A 25,202-nucleotide genomic window follows, 5' to 3' on the forward strand; every position below is an offset into this window, starting at 1 on the left:
GTTTTCCTTTTCTGAATATTTGGAGTTGGTGTTTATGTCATCTAAGCAACTGATGGTGCTGTAATTTTCATTCACATCTATTTCTCTCCCTTATCAGAGCAATCCCTGGAACAGCCCCCACATCTAATACTTTATGCATCACTTCATACATGTAAGGCAAAAGCTGATTTGATTGCAAAGGTGCGTACCAACCTGTTCTTTTATTATTAGGTATAATTTTGTACACAACAATAAAAAACACCCCACTCTGATATAATTGTAGCCTAATGGATTGATTCATGTAAGCATCTAAGCACAATGTAAGTCTTCTGAGTAGCCATATTGGATCTGATAGTTAAACCAAAAAATCCTGCCTTCAAATAACCCCAAAACAGTAAAAAGCAATTTACCATTAATTTACTAATAATATTTAAGAAATAATTTCCACATAAACTAGATGTTTCTTTATATATATACTTTTATATAACTGTAACTGTATATTCAGACAATCCAAGGCTATGACAACTAACTAGTTTGTAACTGGTCTGTGGCTTGGAAGAAAGATTTGACTTAAACTCAACAATCAGTGCTTTGGTTAGGATGCATACATTTAGAGGCTTTTTGGGACTAAGTTTATGTTTTACTATATTATCAATTAATGTTATTATTTTTACTGCAGTCAAACATATGATTTTCCGCTGTACCAGCAGTATTAATAGCATGACTGCTCTGTGAGCTTTAGACACATAGTAAGACAGTCCCAAGGAGTTCCTAAACTGTTAGGCACACCGATTATTTTGGAAATAACAGCTACCTGCCTGAGGTCATTTAGCTGCTGAGCAGAACTGTTGATGGAGCCCAAGCCTGTTATTTCCACTTTCTACATCCTGCATGCTTTTATCCTGTCTCTTCTCCAGGGAGAAGCAAACTGAAGTCTGGCCCTCTGTGTGTACCAGCAGTTCTCAGTTATTAAAGCCTGATGTTTTATTGAAGAGTCCATCTATCCACTTCAGAGTTACTGGAGTTCTACCAGAGTAAGAACACTCTAGCTGGCCTTTCTATTCCATTTCTCTGGGGTATCAGTGCACACACACACACACCTTACCTCTGTTTCAGTGAAGGATTATACAGCACTAAACACTGCCCCAAATCTGAGATGTGCTGTTTGAACAGCGACAGGTTATCCTCCTGCTGCTGACTCAAATTACCACTGAAGACAAAAGGACTGATACACAGAGGCATCCACAGTTGTGAGCAGACCTCCAAAAGGTGTTTGCCTGATAAAATGGTCCTGCAACTTCCTTATTATTCCAGAGGGGCTAGCTGTAGCTGCCTAGTGGCTCTATATTTCTATAACTACAATTCAAGCCTCTCATAACTGGCCTGGCACAAACTGCACACTGTGCTTGGACACAGATGTGACACGAGGTTACATTTTGAATTACATAGATCTACAAGAACATAGCTAGAGAGAAGCACTTTAGAATCAAGCCATACTTCAGGGAAGCACACCTGTCAGGCAGGCCAAATGTTCACATATCAGGCTGAATATGAGTTAAAGTTTTTACAGATACCACCCTCAAGGAACTACTAGTGAGCAGCCAAACTTTTCCCTCTTGGCCATGTTTGAAGCTATTCTCTTGATAAAGAATACTCTTTCCAGTCATGAAAGTTCAAAAAATTACATGGCTGAAAGGACATGAAGTTTAACATAAATGAGAAGTCCTTTAACAACTGCATTGGGAGAGGCTGGGGGAGAAATGCTGGTAGCTGGCATTCTCAGCCTTTGCCCTACTCAAAGTACAGGATACATATTATTAATAGCATGAAAATGTTTACTGACACAAGACAAATATACTCCATGTTACAGCATCCCTTGAATCACTCTGGTAACACAAGCCAGCTTGGACTGCAGCAGCTCAAACAGCATATTTTAGCCTGCATATGACCAGCAGAGCTCCAATACCTGCACAGGGCTCTTACCAATGCCTGGATGAAATTTATGATGCTGTTCTTTATCTGTACAACAATAAATTACATGGAACTTGTCTATCTAAGAGACCACATGTCTCCCTGTGCCACGCTGCCACAGCTGCTGTCAGCAGAAAGATTCACACCAGACACATTTGGTATTAAAGAAGGGGGAAAAAAAAAAAAAAAAAAAGTCAGTTGTCAGCAAGACTGACTCACTAGGGGACAGGCTGGTTTGCAATTTACTCCCACCTTTGGTTTGAAATAGCTAAAATCTACCGAACCTTAAAGCAGGCTAAAAGGTACACTACTTTCTCCGGAACACAATCAAGAGTGATGTTTTTTAGACATTTCTGAAACCTATGCTTGCTTTCTAACTCCTGATTGTTTTCCTTTTTCTAGGGTTACGAATAGGAAAGTAATGTGAGGTCTTTATCTTTTAAGACACTGTCCTTTAACCCAACACCTAGACCCCAGAAGAGCCACATTTTAGTAAAACAGGATTTCAGATAGCATTATAGGAAAGAACAGTATAGCAGAGAGAGGTACTCCTATAGCTCTTCTTTATCTGCAGAAGGGATGCCACCTATCTTGTTACAAAGGCCTGGCCTTTCTCTGGTTTAGTTTGGTAAAGGCTACAGGTAACACAACATGCACATTAAGTTAGTTTGATGAGACCTCTGAGCAGAACCAAAAGATGTCTGCTGTTAAACTTAATAGGAAGACAGCTATTATATTTTAAAACCACCTTTTTTGTGCTCTGCTTGCCTGTCCTTAATTGGTCCAGTTAATTAGTGCTAGGATACAAGCTTCAATAGCACATGCTAAAAAAGAACTGTTTCACAGCTGGGGAACAGACTTTTCTGAAGCTGAGTAATACCTAATGAGTATCTAAATCTGAGGATAGCTCTATTTTGCAGGTAAAATATTGAATGCCAATTCTACAATAAGGCATTCACATTTTATCTGTGTGGGTACAAGGCTCTACACCCAGATTCTAGTAAGATTGCTTCACTTTTCCAACCTTAGTACAAATTATAAATAATGATTCCTTGGGGAGCAAAAAATTTCCTGAGGAACCACAACAGCTTCTCAAAATACAGCTATCTAGTAATAAAAATAAGTCTACTTTTCTTATATAGAAACAAGAAACACAGCAAACACATTACATTTCTGAGTGGCTAAAGAGCTGACTTGCTCTATTATCACCTACAGGAATAAGTGCTCATATATTCATATCACGGTGATTAGCATTCCACAACTGGATCTTTTCCATCACTCACTAGGCAAATCAATTGTTTTCACATCTGCCTGTAGCTCATATTCCCCAAAAGGATCTCAGTGATCATATTGTTTTTCCATTTTCCAATGTACTGTCTGACCTTTTCCCTCAAGGCCTTGCACAATTGCACTTTAGTCAATCACTTCTTATTGATTTGTTAGTGCTTACTCATTCCCCATCTATCTTTGCTTTATTGGATATAACTTGTTATGGTCTAGGGCTTTTTTATGTGTCCTGTCATCCACTTACTGCTCTTCCCACCCTTGTTGCTTTAGATTTCTTGTTTAGCTTTACACTTCTGATCTGTTTAACTTTCATTCCAGTTAAAGTCTAAATTCCATCTTCCCTTGACTTATCCCTCTTTCGTACAATATCTGTGCAGTCAAAACAAACCTCAGATTTCAGCATGCCAGTCCCCACTTCAGACTTTACATAAAGTGCTGTTATTTTGTGAATTTCTAGGGTTCTAGCAAAAATCCTTTCTTGGTTTATAATTCCTCCTGACACTTCTGTTTTGTGTCACACATACAATTTAGCACTGCATACACTTCCTTCTTATTGTAAAGAAAAAAGAAGAACAAAAAGTGCCTGGAAACATTTTTTCAGAATTCATCCAAAGCCAAATCCTGTCTGGTTACCTGAAGATCAACCTGCTTTCTACAGGGCACAAACACTGGCTCATTTGCAGCTGCCATATTTCCTTTCTTGGCTTTGTAAAGACTGACATGCTGAATCTTGGAAACTGCGATCATTTCACTTCTTGGGCTACTTTTCCTTCCAAAGTTCTGCAGTGGTATCAAATCACTGCTCCCTATTGCACCACCACAGAAGAAATGACCACGTATTGCCTTACACTCATGCGGGAGTCAGTCTGAACCTCACATACAGGATACAATTATTGGGAAACCCACTTTTCTAGTTGGCCTTTTCACTCATCACAGCAATTGAGAATCTTTTTGGTCCCCTTAGCAGTAACTAAACATTGTTAACCAGCACAGGCTACATACAATCAATGCTGTCGACTACCAAAAGCTGACTGAGAACTGTGGTCCAGGCAACTTGAGCGAAGATTAAGTGAAATTTTTGATTTTAATACAAGATTTTCTTAGCTGGAAAATCCTCAGTTCACTTTAATATGACATCAACCATTCAGCTGATGGGAAACTTGGACTTAAGATGCTCTTCAAGTCCACCTATAAAAGCAGAAAAGGATTCATATAAAGAGAGTCAGGGTTTAACATGGGAGTAGCTTGGAGAAACAATTCCCTAGTCCTTTCTTTTCTTAGGATTCTGTTCTCTCTGACCACTCCCTCTTTTACTGTCTCATTTTTTGGACATCACATTCATGAACAACAGGAACAGTGACGCCAGCTTATTGAGCACCTGGATGATGAGCCAGTAATAACAAAACTCCTTCTCTATATCAACAAACTTCTTCAATGCACTGGCCCATGGCACATTCAACACACGATCAAAAGAGATATCCTTAGAAACCTTGACAGTAGGTTTGTAGGCATAAAACACTGCAGCTTTCCAGGAGTTTTCTGCTTGAGACCACACCAGTACACTCAAGGTGCCAAGAAAGTCATAAACAGTTCCTATCAGAAAGGAGCAGGAGACCAATAGAAAAAAATTTAGTAGAGAGAAACAGTTGGTGCTAAATACTCCCTTCCACATTTCAAAGAGGCATATTTCCAACTAGTTCTGGTCTAGACCTGTAGAATGCACACCTTTCAGTGTCTGAAGTGAACCCAGTGAGCACCGTAAGTGCATTTTCCCTTTTAGCTTTATCTGAAAAGAATCCAACGTGCATGCTCCAAAATTCTTCTGCATTGTGAATGAAAGCATGGTGAGCAGGAGTAACTGGAGCATTTAAAAGCACACAGGTCGATGCTGGTGTCTTGAAATTAACTGAAGCAGCTAAAATTCTAAACTCCACACATCATTGACATGTACACTAAATTAGTGCCAGTAAGGAAGAGTCACTGAGCTTGCAGCGCTCCACTTTGCCAGCAAAGACGACCCATAGAGTCACTAACCTTAGAGTCCAGCAGCACAGAACTGCTATACCAGGAAATCCAAAATAACTTACTCAAGCTTTTCTATCAGTTAGCATGATGCTGCTGTTAAGCCGATCAGTACACAACAGTGTCAACCCAGAAATCAAGTTAAGTAAGAACTGGGGATAGGAAAGATGCTATGTAGCTCTTCACTAGGAAGTGGAGATTTTGCCTGTTTTCTCTATTATAACTCTTTATGGGCTTTCACAAATATAAATAAACCAGAATGACAAATATCAACAGGCACTGAAGTCATGATGCAGGGCTTCTCCCAAAAACTGACAATGAGCGATGCTACAAATGTAATGCGAGTAGGACTGATCTGCAATTTCGTATCAGCTCTCTCTTCACTACAAGCTGGGAACACAAAAAGAAAGCTCTCCATTTCTCTACTCTGAAACAAAACAAAAAAAGGAAATGTCCCAGCTGAATCTCTGTCCCCTTTTCACACTCCTCACAAGAATGTGTGGGTATAGATCTGTGGGTGGATGTTTGAGAACAAGGCATGTTCCTCTACACAACTGTATGCTATAGTAAGATTAATTTATTGCCTTTCATGTCTGACAAGATGTAAGAAAACAAATTGAATTTTCTGAAGAGTACTGGCTTTATTCAAGTAAATGCAAGGGGAATTCAACTCACCATCTGCAAGAACTGCTTCATAAATGTAAGACAAAGAGTCTCCAGGATTTTCATTCTGTGGCTTACCTAGGAAAAAAGATTAAGTTCTTTTAATGGTATCTACCTAGAAATATCCCTAACTGGTCATTGACTTTCATGACACTATCTCATCTCACTACTATCCTACTTTGATTGTTTCATAGAATCTTTACTTTGCTCTAAGGAAGATCTTAACATCAGAAATCAAGCTAGGAAAAAAAAATAAGAAAAAAAATGGTAAAATAAAACAGTTAAGCAACCTAAACTCTCAGAAATAAGGAAATACTATGATAGCAATTTCCTTTTTTTTTTTTTAGATGTAATTCTGTATGTTATTTAAGATGTAAGATAAAGCTATTTTAAAGCTAAAGTTTTGCAGATAGGAAAAAAAATATCCAAGGACTAGCGGAGAGGAACAAGCCTAGACAGATCTTGAGATGGAACTGTATTTAAATTTTTTTCAATAAACATTCCTGTGACTGATCTTTTCGATTTACTATAGCAGGTAAGAAATATGGACTTCAGGAAGAAGAGAAGTTTGCCTGAAAGTCAATATAGCAAACAATGCAAGAGGAGCAGGGCAAAAATGAAAGAGAAAAAAATCCCATGCAGGAAAGTGAGAAATGGAAAATGGATGCAGGCATTGGGGTTTGGAAGACAACTGTGTAGGGCTGTGTTTGATAACACAATAAATCTGGCTACAGAGCTCCCAGTATTGGGTCAAAAAAACCGATGGCCACATCATGTAAAATACTGGTCCAATATTAAAAAACTCTGTCAGTTCCGATTTGCTGCAATTATTTTTGGCTTAGTAACCACCAGGAGACTTTCTGCCATATTAAGCAATGTGTGTCTATGCCACTCTTTCTTTATGCTGGATCAAGTTATCACCTGGTTTTCCACATCTGAGGTAACATTCACATAAGAGATACAAGGCCTTCTTGAGTTCCATATTGTGAGATCCAACTAACTCAACAAACATGCTGTTACACAGCATCTGTGGGATCCCAGTCAAGATCGTGTGTTATATTGCTGGGTACTCTGGAAGTGACTAATATTACTACAATGGACCAAGTCTGAAAAGTAAGAGTCACTGAGTAAGGGCACCAAGGCTGGGATGCGAAGAGGAGCCTGGGAAAGCAATTGCATTACAATGACTTCATTACGGTTGCGTAAACCCAAACACTCAAAAGCAGTCTTTCTCCTTTGAAGTATATTGCTAACGATTTCTTTTAAATTGATCTTGTGGACAGTGCACAAGTTAGACCTACTCTGGCATTGACTTGTGGTTTTGTACTTAAAGAAGGTGTTGTTTACCTGATTTGATTCAATTATTCTTGTAATAACAGAAGTCCAGTGAATGAGGAGAGAATTCCAGTGAGGGGAAAGGGCAGCGATATTAGCTGACTGCTGATCTAGAGAATTTAGGTAATTTCAGGTTCCCATCCTGAAGTTTTCAGGCAAAAAGCTAGAAGGCTGTTAAAACATGCTTTTCAGACGTGCTCATTAGTTTTGCATTGCACTTTATACGAAAGACGTTACAGCTGACCTGCAGACATCTCAGCAGTCACAAATGCATTTGAAATTAAAGGAAGTTTGAATATAAACATAAAAAAATATTGTATACTGTTATGTGTTATGAAAAGTAATGTCTTAAAGTGATTTCAGAACTGGAAGAAATGCTTCACCCTGATCATGCTAAATACTAGTAGATAAAATGATAACCTACTGTTTGACAGTACTCAATACAGAACAGAGTTCTACAGGAATGCACATTAGGAAATTAATAATTCTGTTTTCTCAACAGGATTTGAATGGCATTCAGTACATAAATAATGCAACTGCAAACTCAAACACAAAACAAAGTATCAAATAACTGGTAATTAACTGAGCACTATTTATCCTGTATACTAATGAAGGCAGGTTCTTCGTGGGGGAGTGGGGGAGGAAGAATACACTTACATAATTAAAGGCAATCAATGCAATGAACAATGGTCCTACCTAAAGTTTAATAGGCTAATTTGTGCCTGTATCTTTTTGTTATTTGAACACCTAACTTTCTAACTGTAATAACATTTTCTGGACCAAGATCTGTCCTTATAGCCATTTAAGTACGTACAGAGAGACCCTAACAAGAGCAAAATCTGATTCTATATAAAAAAGTTGGTTTTTTCAGTATGAAATTAAGTAGGTGCTACATAGGTGTTACAACTTTTCAAATCTGAAAAACCACATGACACATTGTATCCTATTTTCAAAAAGCTGGCACTAACTCAACAGAAATACATCATGGTGAAATTGCAAATAGCAATTTTGTTGTAACAAAACCTGTGTGCCACAAAATATACAAGGAATGCATTTCCAGAAAACTTCTCTAGATGCCTACCAACAACAACTTTTCAGTAATTGTGATTGATAACCACAGTGCAAAACATGATGAGAGTCAATAATGCATTATGTGAAGGACATGTAAAACTACAGATTCATACAGCCATATTATGGTTCTAGCTGCAAAATATCTGCTGGAAATCTTGAATTATTTGTAAACTTTAGAAATAACTTCACAACTGCAGCTAAATACTAACTGATCATTGTTGTGCCATAAACAAGACAAAAATTTGGATGGTGTCCACTTGCAACCTTGAAAGAACAGACTAATGATAATAAATCCATTAATTAATTTTAAAATATATAACCTAAAGAAGCAACAGTAAAATCAGATTACGTTAAATTAGTACATGTTGTTGCAATAATGTTTTTGTTCTAGCCACATTTTTTATTATTAATAAAACCTTTTATGAGGTTGTCCTAAGTGTTAAAAAACATTCACTTTAAGATGTCAGTGTATTTACTTTTCCAAGTGTAAGCAGTTTAGTGTCAAAAGTAAGAGGAAAACACATCACATACATGATGCATACTTCAGAATCCAGGGGTACAGGTCACCACGACTGGCTAGACAGATCAAAACATGAGCTGCCTAGAAACCAGACTACATAATTAATTAAGCCTTCTCTGGATTTTGCAGGAACGAGAAAAAACAAAGAACTCAAACAGTTTAAGCAGCAGGGGGTGGTAGTTTCAAAATCCCATCTGTGGCTGCCACCTCCAGGCTGCCACTTCAGTTTCTCTTCTGGTTTGAAATAGCCAGGATCACATACCAGATGAAAAAAAGCGACACTAACTTGTTTTTTGTTGACAGCTGTCCCCATTAAAAATCCCCATCAGGGCACTGGCATCCCAGCAATCATCCTCTGTGGAGATGGAGAAACAGAACATCTCAGGAAAATTTATCAATCTGGTAATCTTCGCAGCGGTCCAAAGACTCACTGGCAGGGCAAAACAGAAACTAGGACTATACTGGAGCATACTTCCACTAATAAAATATCCTTTCTGTCCTTCTGCCTATGATAAATTCATACAGATTATTTTTGTTTTAATAAAAAAAATTAATTGGCATTTGAGGTGCTCCTCAATAAGCAGATGACCTCATTACCTTAAAGCACCAACAGTGGTATCCACTGCCTGATTGTAAATACATTGAAGGAGGAGGAAAGAGAGGCACAACTAAGTAGTCTCATCTACTGCAACTTCCACAGCAGCAAACTGTTGCAGCACATACAAACTAGCAGGCTGCAACAAGGCTTTACCATGGGTCAGATTCGACTGTCTGTGCTGTATCTCCTTCCTCCAGCAACCAGACCACACAACTCCTCCTCCATCCAACCCCCATCTCCTACCATCTTCAGGGCTATTTAACCACTTAGCAGGAACGAGCTACAGCTGCACATCATCCATGTCAATCAACCCACTGCCTCTGAGGCAAGGCCACAGCTGCATGTTATCAATGCTAATCAACCCACTGCCTTCATTCCTCTACAGTGAACGAAGCCAGAACTACCTCCATTCCTCCCTCCATTTACTCAATCTTGTGTGTCCTTGTAAGAAATCTTTACAATCAAGACACTTAATTCACACACACAAAGCCACAGTGTATTCAGTACTCACAAACAAACCAACCCCAAAATTCTAGTGATTCTGTTTTCTCTTCAACAGTGGTTCCTATTAGCACTTCGTGCTTGTCAGCTTCATTTCCTCATAGATTGCAAGTCATTGTCGAAACATAGGTGAAACACTTGCCCACTGAAGAGAATGATAAAGTTCCCACCTAAATTAAGGGGTTTAGCTCATCAGCACAAGTCTTGCTGACAGTCTAGGAAAATGTATCATTATTGGTTACTCATATTTGAGTACCAATGTGAAGAGGATTTTACAGAACAAGCAAAGAAGTGATTCAGAATGTTAAGTATTACTTCAGTATTCAACATTATATCCAAATGCCTGCTACAATTCCAATAAAACCTATGCCACTGTTCTAGAAATGAAACAAGAGATACCATAAAAGCATATGGTAAAAATATAGTGATTTATTCCTCTTTTTCTGTGACCTGCACAATGAAAATTAACCCCATATTTGAAGCAGGCTGAAGATTTGTATGTTAAGCCCTATCATAAGCTCCCAGCCTCTTTGTCCTTCATTTACTATTAGAGACAAATACCCAGCTAGTATCTCATTACTTCAGATCTAAACCTTACTAGTAGTTGCAAAAAGAGTTTTCTTAACATTCCTTTTCATGGTGATTAAAATTGTGTGCAGGTACACTGAATATTTTTTAAGTAACAATCAGAAATTAACAGCATATTGCTGTCTCAGATAAAAGTTACATATTCATTCTGAGAATCTTTCCTGGGCTTTCAAAACAGTAAATAGAGTTTTCTAGTTGGGTTATGTCACTTGACATACCTCTTCTCACTTTTTGATAAAATAGCAGGTAATGAATAGATACACATAAGTTTGTTGAGCAGTTCCCAAATATCAAATTTTCTAGAAGTAGATTCTCTTCATTATTTCTTTTTTTTTTTTTTGGGGGGGGGTGTGTAAGAAAAAAAAAGAAAGAAAAAAAAGCATAACACTGCTTAGAGAAAAGGCTGGAAGTGGAACTGACAAGTGTTGTTTAGTTGAACTGTAAACAACAAAACCTAATAAAACAGCAAGCACGCTAATGGATATTTCTGATTCCCGAGCTGTACTGAAAGTCCCACAAAAAAAGTCTCATAAAAGTGTCAGCACACTTTAGAAACAGTGTCACAGAAAATTATTTTTGAATCATCAGTACAGAGGCACGAATAACTACAGGGAATTCAGGACATTTAAAGTGCCAAGTAACTACCACCAGCTGCAAATATCTATCTGTATCTACAAATCTCCTGCTTAAACATAAGGCTCGCCTGAATTTGAAGTGGAAGTGTTTCAAGACTAAACAAAAAAAACCCAGCTATGTCTAGGCTAAAATCCACCAGGGTACATTGAAAGTATGTCAATTTAATATAAAAAGGGGTACACACTTCAGCAGACCAAGGAGAAGCTGTAGAAAGAAAAAGGGAAGGGAAAAGACAGATGCAAACAAAATGTGTCTCCTGATTCTACTTTCAGCAATATTAGAGAAAGCTGTTAAAGCTAAGTCAGAATTCTAGAGTCACACTGGGCCATCTTAAATGTTAACACTGAATAAAAGAATTTCTAAATGTTCTACTCTTTCCCTGAGGTTTATCTTTTTTTATGACAATAGGCCCTTACACAAAATTCAAAACCAACTCTAAATCTAAAAGGTAGAGGTTTCAAACAGTGAAGTATTTTGTGAACAAGTCCTGCTAAAGGAATATTTTGACATCAATAAAAATATTTATGTTCCTCTTCATGCATAAGGTGAATATAATAAAATCTGTCACCATCCAGGAAACATATGTTAGGACAGTTGCCATGTCTCAGTTCTCCCTTTACTCCTCCAAGAACATGTTCAAACAGAAATTACAAACCCTTCAGATTTTGTGTTTGAATCAGATTACAGGGCAAACAAGCTCTCTATTGGGTACAAACCCCCCTGCATCTTCCATTGTATTTAGTTTTACTGAACATTTTAATTAGTATTGGGTTTGGCCTAGAATTTTTTGCATATATACTACTTTAAAAGGTAGAAAGAAGTTTTAGCAGATAAAGAGCCCTACCTGCTCCAACAAAATGAAACTAATACCATCTTGTAAGTAGAAGGTTTCAGCAAAATAACTGGGGGGGAGGGGGGCATATAAAATTAGTTTTATTTTGCATTCTTTCCATCTCAGACTATAAAGACAATGCAAAGAGAATAGCATCTAGGAGAGAAGACACAGCTGAGAACTTACCTTGCCTAGGAAATTTGCAAAGTACGGAGAAAGCTGTAGTGGAAGGGTGGTGATTACTAGCACCTAAGCTATTATTAAAATTCTTCAAGACTGTGAGGTAACAACCTGATTTAGCATCCGTCTCCAGTTGTTCTAACTACCTACAAGTCATTCCTGAGCCCTGGCATCAATTAGACCTAGGATCTCAATACCATGCTGCCCTAAGGGATTAACAGAATTTAGTTGCAGTGGTGTAGAGCAGCATAGTGCCGTGTAATCATTGTAATTAAAGTGCATCACTAAATTTTTAGACTTCAGTAAAGTGATAGCTCTTGTTAATACTGAGGAGAAAAGGAGGTGCAAATGCATGGAGGAAGAAGTTAACAGCAATGAAGAGTTTAGGGGGGAAAAAAAAAAAAAGGAATGGGAAAGCATGAAGAACATACACAGAAGTGTTTTCATCTGTATCTCCAAAAGCAATGTAAGGGACAAGGGATAAGCACTGAAAACAATTTAAAATGACAGAAGATGATGATCCATATGAAGAGATATGGGAAATCTCGTAAATGCATAGTCCTGAAGAAAGGCATAAAATTTGCTCCAAAGCAAAAATAATCCAAGCATACTTAATAACCCCTTAGCAAGCCATTTTAAATACAAGGGAAAAATCTTCTTCCCAGATGTGTAATCTGTCAAAATCCCTGCCACAGATATCACAAAGGCTAAGAACTTAACAGGGTTCTACAAAAGTGTATCATAAATACAGACACTGCAAACAGTCACCATTACCTTTAAGCAAAGGTAAATAATGATAAAATACGCACATCTTCATCCCTCAGAGATTAAATCAACACCCAGGTGACAGCAAATCTAGCACTTGGAATACTTTCACTGTACAACACAGAGCAGGGCAGAGGTCTCCTAGCAAGCACCTATCTGAGCTGGCCTGCCTGATGGCCTGGGCACACCAATACAGAAAAAACAGGGCCAAGGCAGTTCTCAACTATGTGTATGAAGGAGGGCTTACAGCTTGAGGCACCACAGGCAGCAACACTAATCCCAGTCCTGGATCTAGTTCAGTCAATTTAACTTGTCCCAGCTACAGTCTGTGCATCCCTGGTATAGATGTACACATTGAGACTGAGGCTTTCAACAACTATTCACTAATTGAGCTTTGTACTCGTCTCTTAAGTTACTGATAGTGACCACTGCCAAAGAAAAGACTAGTAAGTGCTCAAATGACCTTTCGACATTACAATGTAAGTAAAATTAGTCTTTCGACATTACAAAGTAAGGGCACATGCAATAAATACTTCTGCGAATGCACAGACCTAAGAAAAGAACCATTATCTGTCTTCTAGGAAACACTTTTATCAGAAAAGTTTGCAATTTCCTGTGCAACTGACTGCTTCTGGACCCATCTCCCTACTGTATACACACACATAGAGAGAGCATAGACCCGCTGTTTTCATTCCACTAAAAAGCTGTAATGACCCCCAAAACTTAAAAAGTCTGAGAGACACTTGAAAAGATATACTGAGGAAAAGGTTAAAAAATACTGGACAGCAAGAAATGTTAGAACAGGAGATGGTTAGGCAGGAGAAGTTTAAAACTTTGTTTTGAAAACACTGATATGATATTAGCCACACTGTGTGTAGACACATTCTAGGCAGGTTTGCAAGCCTCATAGTACGCTTAAGTTTATCCGCTCAAGCACAAGGCATTAGGGACATCTAGATAGGTCACACTGACTGAACTAGGGTCTCTCTATCCCTGTGTTCAAAAGAATATTCTTGGTTGCTCATCTGCACCCAAAACCTGGTTAATTTCTAAGTAAGAACCCTGAACTGCAGGATGTCTTTCTCAAGCCCAAACTCCCATTCCAGTAAAATGGCACCTTGCAGGTAACAAAGACAGAAACACAATGTTCTGCTTAGATAAAATCATGATAACATAGCAAGAGCTGAGAGGAGGTAAGAGATCTATAAAGAACTAGTAGTAAGTATGCTTTTAAAGCAAAACACACAGCTATTTAGTTGAAACCTGTACACAACTTATATCACCCTTCCAAAATGGCCCATGCGTCTATCAAAGCTATTTCTTCTTTATATTTGTGCAGCCTGACAAAGTTAAACTTCAGGTGTGTGTAACCGTGTGTACAGACTGCCATTTCAGTACCTCTCACTCTCAGGAGAGGAGGTTTACTTACATTCCAGAAGTGCTAATCTCTACAACAATGCTTCTTTGTAGTTTCCATGGACGTGTAAAAACATACAAACTGGATAGTTTTAGTCCTTACTACTTGGGTTAGCAAAAGGGGAAGAAACTTCTGCTCTTATTTTCTGTGTCACACAGAAAATGATGCCATCCACAAAACTGGGTCTTAGTAATTATTTTTCACTGTCAGATTTATCTAAAGATATATATATATACACTGTCACATTACGGCATTTTGAAAGAGATAAAACATAAACCCCTAGTTTTGTACAGTTTCTGAGATTTGTAAATCCAAGAAACAGAGAAACAAGTGCATATCAGGTCTTCAATCTGACCATGAAGCGATGGCAGGATCACAGGTGCCAGCAGCAGATTTGAGGCTTTCCAAAACTGCTTTGCTGCAAAAATGAAGCTGGACTAAGAGTGCACTATCTCATCACACTTCAATAAGAAATGCATCACAAAACTAAAACTGTTGGACCAAGCTGAAGAGACATAATTCAGATTTTCTGGAAAAAATATCACTTTTTCTTCCAAATGATACTAATACAGCTAACTTTTAATAACCATACAAAGTTTTCAGTTTTAGATTACCTGGTTGAATAATTCCAGTAACAACAGAGAGATACTCCTCAGGTTCCTGATCAGTGGAAATCTCTTTGCTGCCTCCATCTAAGGTCAGTATCTCATAAAGAATCTCTGAGTTCTCCACCCCACAAAGTAGAATCACCACGTTATCTGGAGGTTTTAGAACTTGCTCCAGAAAATAACTCCTCTTTCGATTCAGGCAGTTAAGAAGTCCACACGATAGTATCAGGAGTTTACATTTGTAACAGGGTAAAGAGAACAGCTCCTGGTGCTTGAAAGATGAAGTCTCTAGATTGTAGAGTAAGATTCCTCCTTCATTCACTATGTGTCCAAAAAGAGATTTTAAATACAAAGCCCACTCTTCTGCTTCTTGTTCATATATCACGAGAATATCCTTCGTATTTCCTAGAGAGAAAAAAAATATTAAAAAATAATTTCAAATGCATTTTGAATCCATTATAAATATCAGAAGACAGATAGTTATGTTTTCCCCCCCTCTTAAAAAACCTTGAGGTGCTGGACAGGTTATCACCTTGAAATGATAACCATCTACTTATTTCTAGACCAAGGCAGAAAGATCACCCACAAAAATGCTGGTAAAATAGCTCAAAATAATATATGTTTAGCATAGCTTCAACTAGTATTTCAGAATAAATACTGAAATTGCAGTGTAGAAAGCAGAGCGTATTCACACATTCTGCTTACTCCTAGATTCTTGACAAATAGGTGATACTATTAAAAAAGCAACAGTTAGCTATCAATGGTAGAGGTAAAGCATACATATTTGAACACTGGACATGATCTGACTTCATTAGAAACACGATTTGTATGTTCAGGATATTTTGGCAGCATGGTATTAAGACAGTTGTTATCGATCTCTCTTTCCTGTCCTTATTCTAACAAAATTATTTACAAACCTGACAAAAATAAATCTAGAACTACATTTTTTTAGTTCTGCTTTCCTTTCGACATGTAAAGCATGATGCCACAAAACATAAAACATGACTAATACTCTTCCACATGTTAACTAGGGTGACAGTATGTAAAAGGCAACAGGCACAAGCTGAAACACAGGAGGCTCCCTCTGAGCATCAGGAAACTATTTTTTTGTTGTGAGCACTGGCAGGTTGTGGAATCTCCATCCTTGAAGCTACAGAGGGTACCTGGACATGGTACTGGCTCTAGGTGGCCCTGCTTCAGCAGGGTGGTTGTACAAGACAGCCTCCTGATGCCCCTTCCAACCTCAAGCATTTTGTGATTCTGTGAAACAATAGAAAACCTGTGATTTGCTGACCAACACAATATACATTAAAACACCAGGGTAGTATACACTTAAATACCCCTGGGGTAGTTCACAGTAACAGCCCTGTGGAGCAACAGTAAGAGACTCAGGAATATAAGTAGCTGCTGCACTTAACCCTCCATTGAACTTCACTGGGTCTCCCAGGTTCCTGATGGGTCAGGCAACCCGATGGACACTTGTCTGCAGTGCACCAGAGCTTCTTTGCAGGTGAGCATCTAAGCTGTCTCTTGATAGTCACAAAGAAGCAAGGAAATGGTGGGCATACACAGAATTAAAGTGTTTCTTGGGCGCACAATGGATCTGGATAGTGGGATGCGCTGTTGGAAGGATAATACTGATGTAGCTAATGATAATAAAAACTTGTCAAGGATCCCACATAAGTCTTTGTGCAAAAGAAGAAAACGAGCCTGTATCTCCAGTCTAGGATCAGTGCTTTATCTATTGGACTTCCCTTCTTTTTAGAATACATTCTTTCTAAATTTTAATACAATCTAAATTCTAAATTTTGTTCATTCATCTTTTACTCAGGAGATGTTTCAAAGTCTACCCACCTGAAGGTTGACTAAAACTTGTACCATAGGGGGACACTGTGGCTTAGTCTCTTCACATTGCTATATGTATATAAACTGCTTGGAGAATTGCTGCTCTCTTTTAAACATTTGTGACTACTCCTCCTTTCAAAGTCATTGGAAATCATATAGGGCCATGCTCAATATGGTAGTGGGTGATGATATTTCAAGATAACTGACCTTGACCAATACATTAGAGCAAGGTAGTATTTGTCAAAATGTATTTGGAAAGGTAACCGCTACACTTTCAATGGTAAAAGCATTCTGACAAACTCCTGTTTCTGCTGAAATGCTAAAATAAAAATAAATAGTAGCATATTTCTCATTTAACTCAGCAAAATTATGTGGTTTTTGACACTAGGATAAGAAACCTTACTTGTTGCAATGTTGTTTTCAGCAGCTCATTTGGTTTTCCATAACTCTCACAATAAAGAGACAAAAAGCTATGAAGCTTGTTGCACAGTTTCAAAAGAAGAAATTATGTTAACAGAGCTCTAAGGCCAGAAGCTCTTCCAGTCTTATCACACCATTCCACATCACAGGAAATGGAATCACCTTGCACCTTCTATTTTCAGTCCCTGTTTACTAAAAGTACTGTAGTGGTCCTTCAAAAATACGGATTTAAAGAGGATGCTTAGTCCATGAAGATTCAAGAATTCATTCTTTACATTTTGCTTGAATTTGCTTAGTTTCAACTTCCAGCCACAGAATAATTTTACCTATTTCTGCAAGCTTAAAGAAGTACCTGCTCTCAGAAATCTGTCCCCTAAAGTCTTCAGACTCTCATGAAGAGACTCTTAGCCTTTCCTTCATTACAGTTTGTAAACTGGAATTATTACTCTTCCCACTACAAGAGAGGCTTTGCAGAACTCCTACCATTCTTTCTGCACTTTTGTGAACTCTCCCGCCCTTTCAAAATACTTTTTGAGGAACCCAAAAACATATACAGCATTGAAGCTCCTTGATAAGGTGTATGGGAAGAATTAAATAATATCATTTGAGATTACCTTGGATGTTCATGGAAAGTTCATACTAACTCTTTAACTTAAAAAGTCTCATTTTAAGTTCATGCACATCTGTGTTTCCTTCTATTATCATGGACTTGGGTAAAGACATAGCTAAATGGAATTGCAGGGGGTATAAAAAAGCATATTTAAATTGAATGGTAAAAATGTTTGGTTTTTTTATAGCCTCACAGAATCTTCGTGTCCTGATTGTGCAAAGAGGGATCTGCTGGTGTCTCCCACTTGACCAAAAGCCTAAGTATCCTCTCCATGTAGAAGGTGAGCATTAGTAAGAAATAGTGCACAACTGTGCCTCATCCCTGTGAAGACTGGAAGCACCCACAAAGTGTTCCCATATGCCAGAGCAGGAATTAACTGCTGGACTCAAACATTCAGGCACAGCTGAAGAGCTCTCTGTGTGCTGGGCATGGAGGAGTAATTCCTTCAGTAGAAATATTCTTAAAGAGCTGACATTATGTAATAATCATAATAAAAATATACATAAGGTATAAAGTTCACCCCTGTGCAAATGGACAGTACAAGGCTTGGGCATTCAAGAAATGCTAAAGATAAAAGTGAGCAAATTGCATTGAAATGCTAAAAGAAGACACAGTAATTCTATTTCCATTCAGCGTATCTACACCCAAGTCCACAGCTTTGATCTTAGCTAAGTATGCATGAGTGTTTTAAGACGTTTATTGTAGGCTCGACTTTATTTCTTTTTAACTATATTGATTTTTATATATAAGAAAGAAAGCTTTATTTATATAAGAAAAGGGAGCAAAATACACCTAACACCATACTTGATGGAAGAAAGACTGCAACATACATCTCATAAAACACTAATTTAATATGGCTGCCATATTTAATTTGTCTGTCTATACGTAAAGGGAAGAGCCACACTGCTGAGGAGAGACTCATATGAGTGAGGTATTTCACAATGGACTTTGGTGCAATGTTTATTGGTTTGAAGAAAACAGCTAGTGCTATAAAGTCACCTATGGGAAACCAAATGTGGGTTTGTTTTGAATTACATGCTTGTATTTTTTTTTTCTGCTATTGATCTGCCTTCTGTATTGAGAGTTAACTTCGATATTAAGCAGGAATGCAAGAACTACATCTTACTTCCCCAAAATTATCTTAAGAGATCAAATATCGGTATTTCAAAATGCTTGCCTGACTTTAAATGTAGAGTCAAAGCTTATCCTAGGGATAGTTATGAAGTCCCCTATCTAAAACCTACTCCATGTGCCTTTAGCTTTTTCCTATTAAACAATGGTTTTGCCTTCAGAAATTTTGCAAACGTGTAGATGCTTGAATCCATCTTACTTGAAAATTAAAGCCCACCTAAAACTCTGCCTTCAAAACAGTACCATTTTAACCTGAAACAACAAAAACTGGCCTATCTTTAATGCAATGCTACCCAATACTGAATACACAGTAACAATGCTTAACTTCTCAGTTAGAGTTTTTTCCCTTCATTATTTTCATCTTTCACTGAATATTTCTTTGAAGTTACTGCACTTGGAATATAATAAAAGTTGAGATGAATTTTGTTCCCTTGAAAGTTAATGTAATAGGAACTATCATATCCTGAAAAAAATTAAGCCATGCTTCAACTACTCCTGCTTGGAAACTGACTCAAAGGTAGAAATAAAATGTATTATTAGTTCAGCAGTGAGAAACAGGCAATGAGAAAGAGTAAGAGAATTGAGGCAGTCATCCACAACCTGAACGGGTTCTTCTGCCAAGCAAAACTATTCTCTAGTTACTGGAATGTAGCTGCCCCAAAAAGCACATCTCATGAAACATGCCACCTGAAACCTTCTTTGAAAAGACCTTCTGAATGTTATGAGAACCAAATGAGATGAAAACATCTTTGCAGACTAGTGTGATCAAGCAGTAAGAACTTACATAAGGCAACAGAACATCTTTTTATGGCAACAATTAAAAGACACAGTATGGAGAAAAAAAAAGGCAAACATATTAGAAAATGAAAGGAAATCTTCAGAACTCTGTAATGCACTAAACATCAGGCAGGCAAAGGAAACAAATCAAAGATTGGGGGCTGGTGGCTACTCTTAAACAGGTACCTCTGTTTATGAATCTTGCAATCTTGTAAAAGAATTTCTGTGCGTTTAGAAGTGATCAAGTAGTACTTGGTAACACACCTTTGATAATAACACTGCTAGATCCAGAAAAGCAAGATCTCTGCACAGATGCCAACTTATTCCCCACATTTTAAAGACTTACTGTTCATAGATGATGTGCTTTACTTCTATATGCCTGCATTTTACTATAGTTTTTTCCAGCAATTCAGCATTAACGTACTTTGACATAAGTAAGGCTGGTTTCAATTAGGCTAGGGTTTAAAAATTGGTTCTACAGTCCCACCGCCTGAGGATGCTTTGTTAAAAAAAAAAAAAAAAAAAAAAAAAGGTGACACTTGAACATTTCTCATGGCAATTTCTTTCTTGGGGTCATCTACAGCCTTCTGCACTTGGGGTGCTGGACCTTGGCATTCTCTGTTGTTCATTCAGCTGCCCCAGAGTTCCTGTAACCACCCAACAAGCTTGCCACAGTCAACTCTAACGAAAAAGTTATCCAAGTCTGCTTAAATCATTGCCTCAAGCACACTGGCTTTTGATATCTGTGTGAAGAAAACTCCCTTTCAAATTGTTCTCAAACACCATGTTGAGAAAGGAGAGGATCAACTGCTAGAGAAAGAAGAAAATTCACCTCTTATTTCTTCCTGTCACAGACATTTTCACTTGGGGAAGGGGAAGTTGTTTTACTGTTGGTTTTTTTAATGCCAGTCTTGAAAGAAAAGATATTTGAGAAAGAAGTGTATTAATTCTGTCAGTATGTAATGAGCTACTGTCCATCAGCAAAAATCTGTTGGAGTACAGTTGCTGAATATTTCAAAGAAGAAGTGGAAAAACACAAAATGAAAGTTTTTGGTCACTTTCTCGTAACATATTGATGAAAACCTGAGGTGACATAAGCAACACAGAAAGACATCCATTGCATCTTCAATACTTTTTTGAATAGCAGACTACGCTCTAGGATTACCATAAGTATCTTCCCATGTTAACAACTTACACAAAAAGTAGTAGTAGTTTTTTCCAGGCAAAGAGAACCAGGGTAGGGAAACTCAAGATTTTAAAATTAACCACACTTACCTGATTAGACTCCTATGTATCTTAAGATTCTCGTTTCACTTTACAAATCAAATGTCACCCAAAGAAAATTAATAACATTGTTCCATAAGCTCCCATTTCACAGAAACATGCCTTCTTCATCTAGGGAATCTTAAGTAGATGGTTTTTAAGACTGCTAGGGTTTGAAAAATGTCTGTTTTCCCTCTGAGGCATTTCATCTGCTCTCTCTGTTCCCCACATTGCTTTCGCCTTGTAGGATAAAACTAAAGGTATAGTCAAGGGTGATGACACAATGACAAAGAGTGGAGCATGAGAAACATAAGCTCAGACATTTGCAAAACCCTTCTTCTAATCTCAAGAAGATCCATTTCCATCTGGGCTGTATGTAGGATGAGAATGGCAACCACATATAGTAGTTCAATAAGATTTCAGAAACAGAAGTCCTTTAGTCTCTTGGCCCCTTTGCAATCTTTTCACAAGGATTCAGCCATTCATCTCCTCATATTGCTTGCCCTCATTACTTAAAATGATATAAGGAACTATGGAAGAAGTTCCACTAGGACTTCAAACAACCCCTGCAATTTAGTATTTGGAAACAGAATGAGAACATTTAATTCAGCACTAATCAGTTGCCTTAGCATAATGAACTGCCCCTCACCCATCAAGAAAGCATTGATTTTCCCAGGCAGCACACCGGACACACATCCAGTAAATATATCTCAAAATGCATCTCTAGCTCTTGGTTGCTGGAATCCTGCAAGGCAAATCCCTTGAAGCAAGCCAAAATGGATTCATCGTGGGAAGGACAGCAGAAAGCACTTTAGAACTACTTGCAGATAATGGAAAACGTTATGTTGCTTCTCAGAGATGTTCCTCTAATTGAAATGAAAATTATAAAAGCCTGCTTGTAAACTTTAGAGTGAGATCAAAAAGCACCTAAATTGCTGCAGCACTGTGGCACACCTGTTTCAATTAAAGCAATTATCCTAAACCATGGGACATTCCTGCCATCACTGTATCAGACAGCAGAGCGGCTGCACTTCTATTCTCAGATGCCTATTTAACTAGCACATAATAAGAATATTTTCATTGTTTACATACCATCTATCACTCATTGCTAAGCAGTGTGTGAAAACAAGTACTTGCTCTATATAAAATCAAGCCTCATGTCTTCATCATTCTTCTCACTAAGCTCAGTGAGGTCTGGAGTGGGCAAAATGAGGTTCTACAGAGAGGAAAAGGTTCCTACAAATGGGATGAGTTTAAGCTTTGTCTTGTGGGCTTTCTCTGTAAAGAAGTTTCATTGACCTTCCCTACAGTCATAACAGGAACACAGAGCCAGATAAGTTCCTGAGGTACCTTTCTACAGCATGGACCTGACACAGGTTGATTACAAAGATACCCAACCTGACAAAGCTACCATTAGGCCCATGTCCTGGTTTCAGCTGGGATAGAGTTAATTTTCTTCTTAGTAGTTAGTATGGTGCTGTGTTTTGGCTACGATGTGAGAAGAATGTTGATAACGCACTGATTTTTTAGCTGTTGCTGGATGATGTTTATACTAAATCAAGGACTTTTTAGTTTCTCAGGCCCTGCCAGCCAGAGGGCTGGGGGCTGGGGCACAGGAAACTGGGAGGGGACACAGCCAGGACAGATGACCCAAACTAGCCAAAGAAATATTCCATGCCATATGACATCATGCTGAGTATATAAACTGGGGGAAGAAGGAGGAAGGTGGGGACAATTGGCATTATGGTGTTTGTCTTCCTGAGTAACCGTTAGGCATGATGGAGCCCTGCTGTCCTGGGGATGGCTGAACACCTGCCTGCCCATGGGGAGTGGGGAATGAATTCCTTGTTTTGCTTTGCTTGCATGCACAGCTTTTGCTTGACCTATTAAATTGTTCTTATCTCAACCCTCGAGTTTTACATTCCTTTCTGATCCTCCTTCCCATCCCTCCGGGGGGGGGGGGGGGGGGGGGGGGGGGGATGCGGGAAGGAGTGAGGAAGTGTGTGCATGGTGCTTGGTTGCTGGCTGGGGTTAAACCGTGACAGCCCAAAAAGCTGTTTCTCCTGAAGAGTGAAATGGCCTTATTCCCTGGTTTAGGCCTCTCTGATCTGTCCTGTGAATACATATGCAAGTGTAATGATTATCACAGCATCTTCACCTGTGAACATCTTGTCATTCACAGCTGAATACCTACTGATTGACACATGCTCTCATTTCTAAAGAACAAGACTAAACATAAACATGTGATACAGAGATCAGAACTCAGTTCTCTATTTCAAGGTATACCTCATCCTGTATCACCACCACCACAAGACAAAATTTTGTGTCACTATAGTCACTCCCTTGCGAGAAAAACCACACCTTTGGTAGATTTTAGCACAACATAATTGGATAATTCAGAAATGCTTTAGACACAAACAAATCATGAAGAGAAAAATATACCATAATGACAGGATAAAGAGGAAGTATATGCACTACTTTTTTTATGATTGCTGTGGAACAAGTCTTTTAGGTCACATGAAAACCTGAACAAGCTGTATCAAGTTTGTATTAACTGATGCTATTGCTACTAAGAACAACCAATGCCCTTATACTATCACTATAACTACAGATCTATAAACATGAAACCTTTTTAAAAGTTTCAATTTCAAAATTTCACTGTTAGGGTATACCAAAGTGACCTTACTTATTTTATTTTTTGGGTTTTTTTGCCAGTGTTTCTCTTCTCAGGCTCTCTCTAGATGCCTAACTTACTCCAGGGATTTTTGGATTTATGATTACATTTAAACTCTGCTCGTTTAAATTCAACTTCTTAGCTTTTTGTTCTGCTTTCTATTGTTTTTTTCTCTGCCACCTTTGATTCCATTGTTACTTCAGTTCCTCACAAATTCTTACCTCAAATTTCTTCAAAATAAGAAACAGAGGATGGAAAACATTTTCTGCAGATACTAACTAGTGCTAGAGGAAACAGTCTCATAAAATCCAGTACATTTACTTCTATCACAAGAGAACATACCTCAGAAAACAGTGCCTAAGTACCAAAACAGAAAGTGCTAATCTTGCAAGCAAAACAATTTGGGCACGTTGCTGTGGTTCCAACTGCTGTGATCTGGGGAGGACACACAGTAGCACTGCTGTATCAAACACAAAGAAGGTGTCTTACACATTAAGTAGTGTAATTTGTACACCAAGGACTGGGCAGACACTGATCATCAGACAATCACCATTATATGACAATGTTTTTCAATAAATATCACCACTTACTGCAATTTCTGCTGAGATATTTCTGTGTTCCCTGAATTTGTAATGAGGTCAAATGCACTGAATTAACCATAGATGACATCTCAACAGTTGCCAAGTTAAGACTATCATTGACACAAGAAAACTGTCTGGTAGAACTCTCTTAAAGCAGTCATAGAATCACAGAACAGTCTGGGCTGGAAGGGACCTTTAAAGATCATCTAGTCCAACCCCCCTGCCATAGGCAGGGACACCTTCCACTACATCAGGTTGTCCAAAGCCCCCATCCAACCTAACTTGTAATACTTCCAATGATGGGGCATCTACAACTTCTCTGGGCAACTTGTTCCAGTGTCTCACCCATACTTCTTTAGGTTTCTACAACTAGTTTTGTTTGCTGCATGTCAGCAGAGTATCCAGGAAGGGCTTCTGACACCCCATGAATCAAATAGATTGATCTCCTGCTTTTGCAGACTGGTTTTACATTCATTTGTTATGCATCTCATTTACTTGAGCGTTCACTCAGAAATTAAAGGAAGTGTGAGAAGCAGTTTCAATTTGATGTATAACATGTCTAAGCCATGAGGCTGTAGAAGTGTCCTCCCACTTCAGCTCATTTCTTCTGTCCCTTTCTGACAAATACGTGACAGTCACCAAACCTCCCCCCCCAAACAATAACCAAAAAACCCAAACCCAACAAGACAAATCTCTAATCAGCATTGGGCAAGCACTTTATATTTTTGTGTTGACCTTTTCAACAGCATTTATGGTAATGATTCACACAGAAGAAAGTAAATGAAGTATAAAACTATTACATAAATATGTGTAGCTTCATAAAATGAGCAATGACAGAGCCAACAGTGAGTTAGAAACCAAGCTAAATAAAAGATTCAGCAACAACCTCAATAGAAAGTTGACATCTCTATATTAAACCCATCTCAGC

At 38.2% G+C, this 25,202-nt stretch overlaps 1 protein-coding gene across 1 annotated transcript in view; it reads right to left on the reverse strand.

Annotated features, from left to right (window-relative positions):
- The window catches only part of BANK1 (B cell scaffold protein with ankyrin repeats 1), a 163,571-nt gene that overhangs the window by 124,360 nt on the left and 14,009 nt on the right, over positions 1 to 25,202 (reverse strand). Inside the window, exons 2-3 of the mRNA XM_040598660.1 lie at positions 14,980 to 15,378; positions 5,935 to 6,000 (exon numbers count right to left, since the gene is read on the reverse strand). Of these exons, the coding sequence (XP_040454594.1) occupies positions 5,935 to 6,000; positions 14,980 to 15,378 (465 nt within the window). The remainder of the gene's footprint in view (positions 1 to 5,934; positions 6,001 to 14,979; positions 15,379 to 25,202) is intronic.

Source organism: Falco naumanni, chromosome 1 (assembly GCF_017639655.2).
Source record: "Falco naumanni isolate bFalNau1 chromosome 1, bFalNau1.pat, whole genome shotgun sequence".
NCBI classification, from domain to species: domain Eukaryota; kingdom Metazoa; phylum Chordata; class Aves; order Falconiformes; family Falconidae; genus Falco; species Falco naumanni.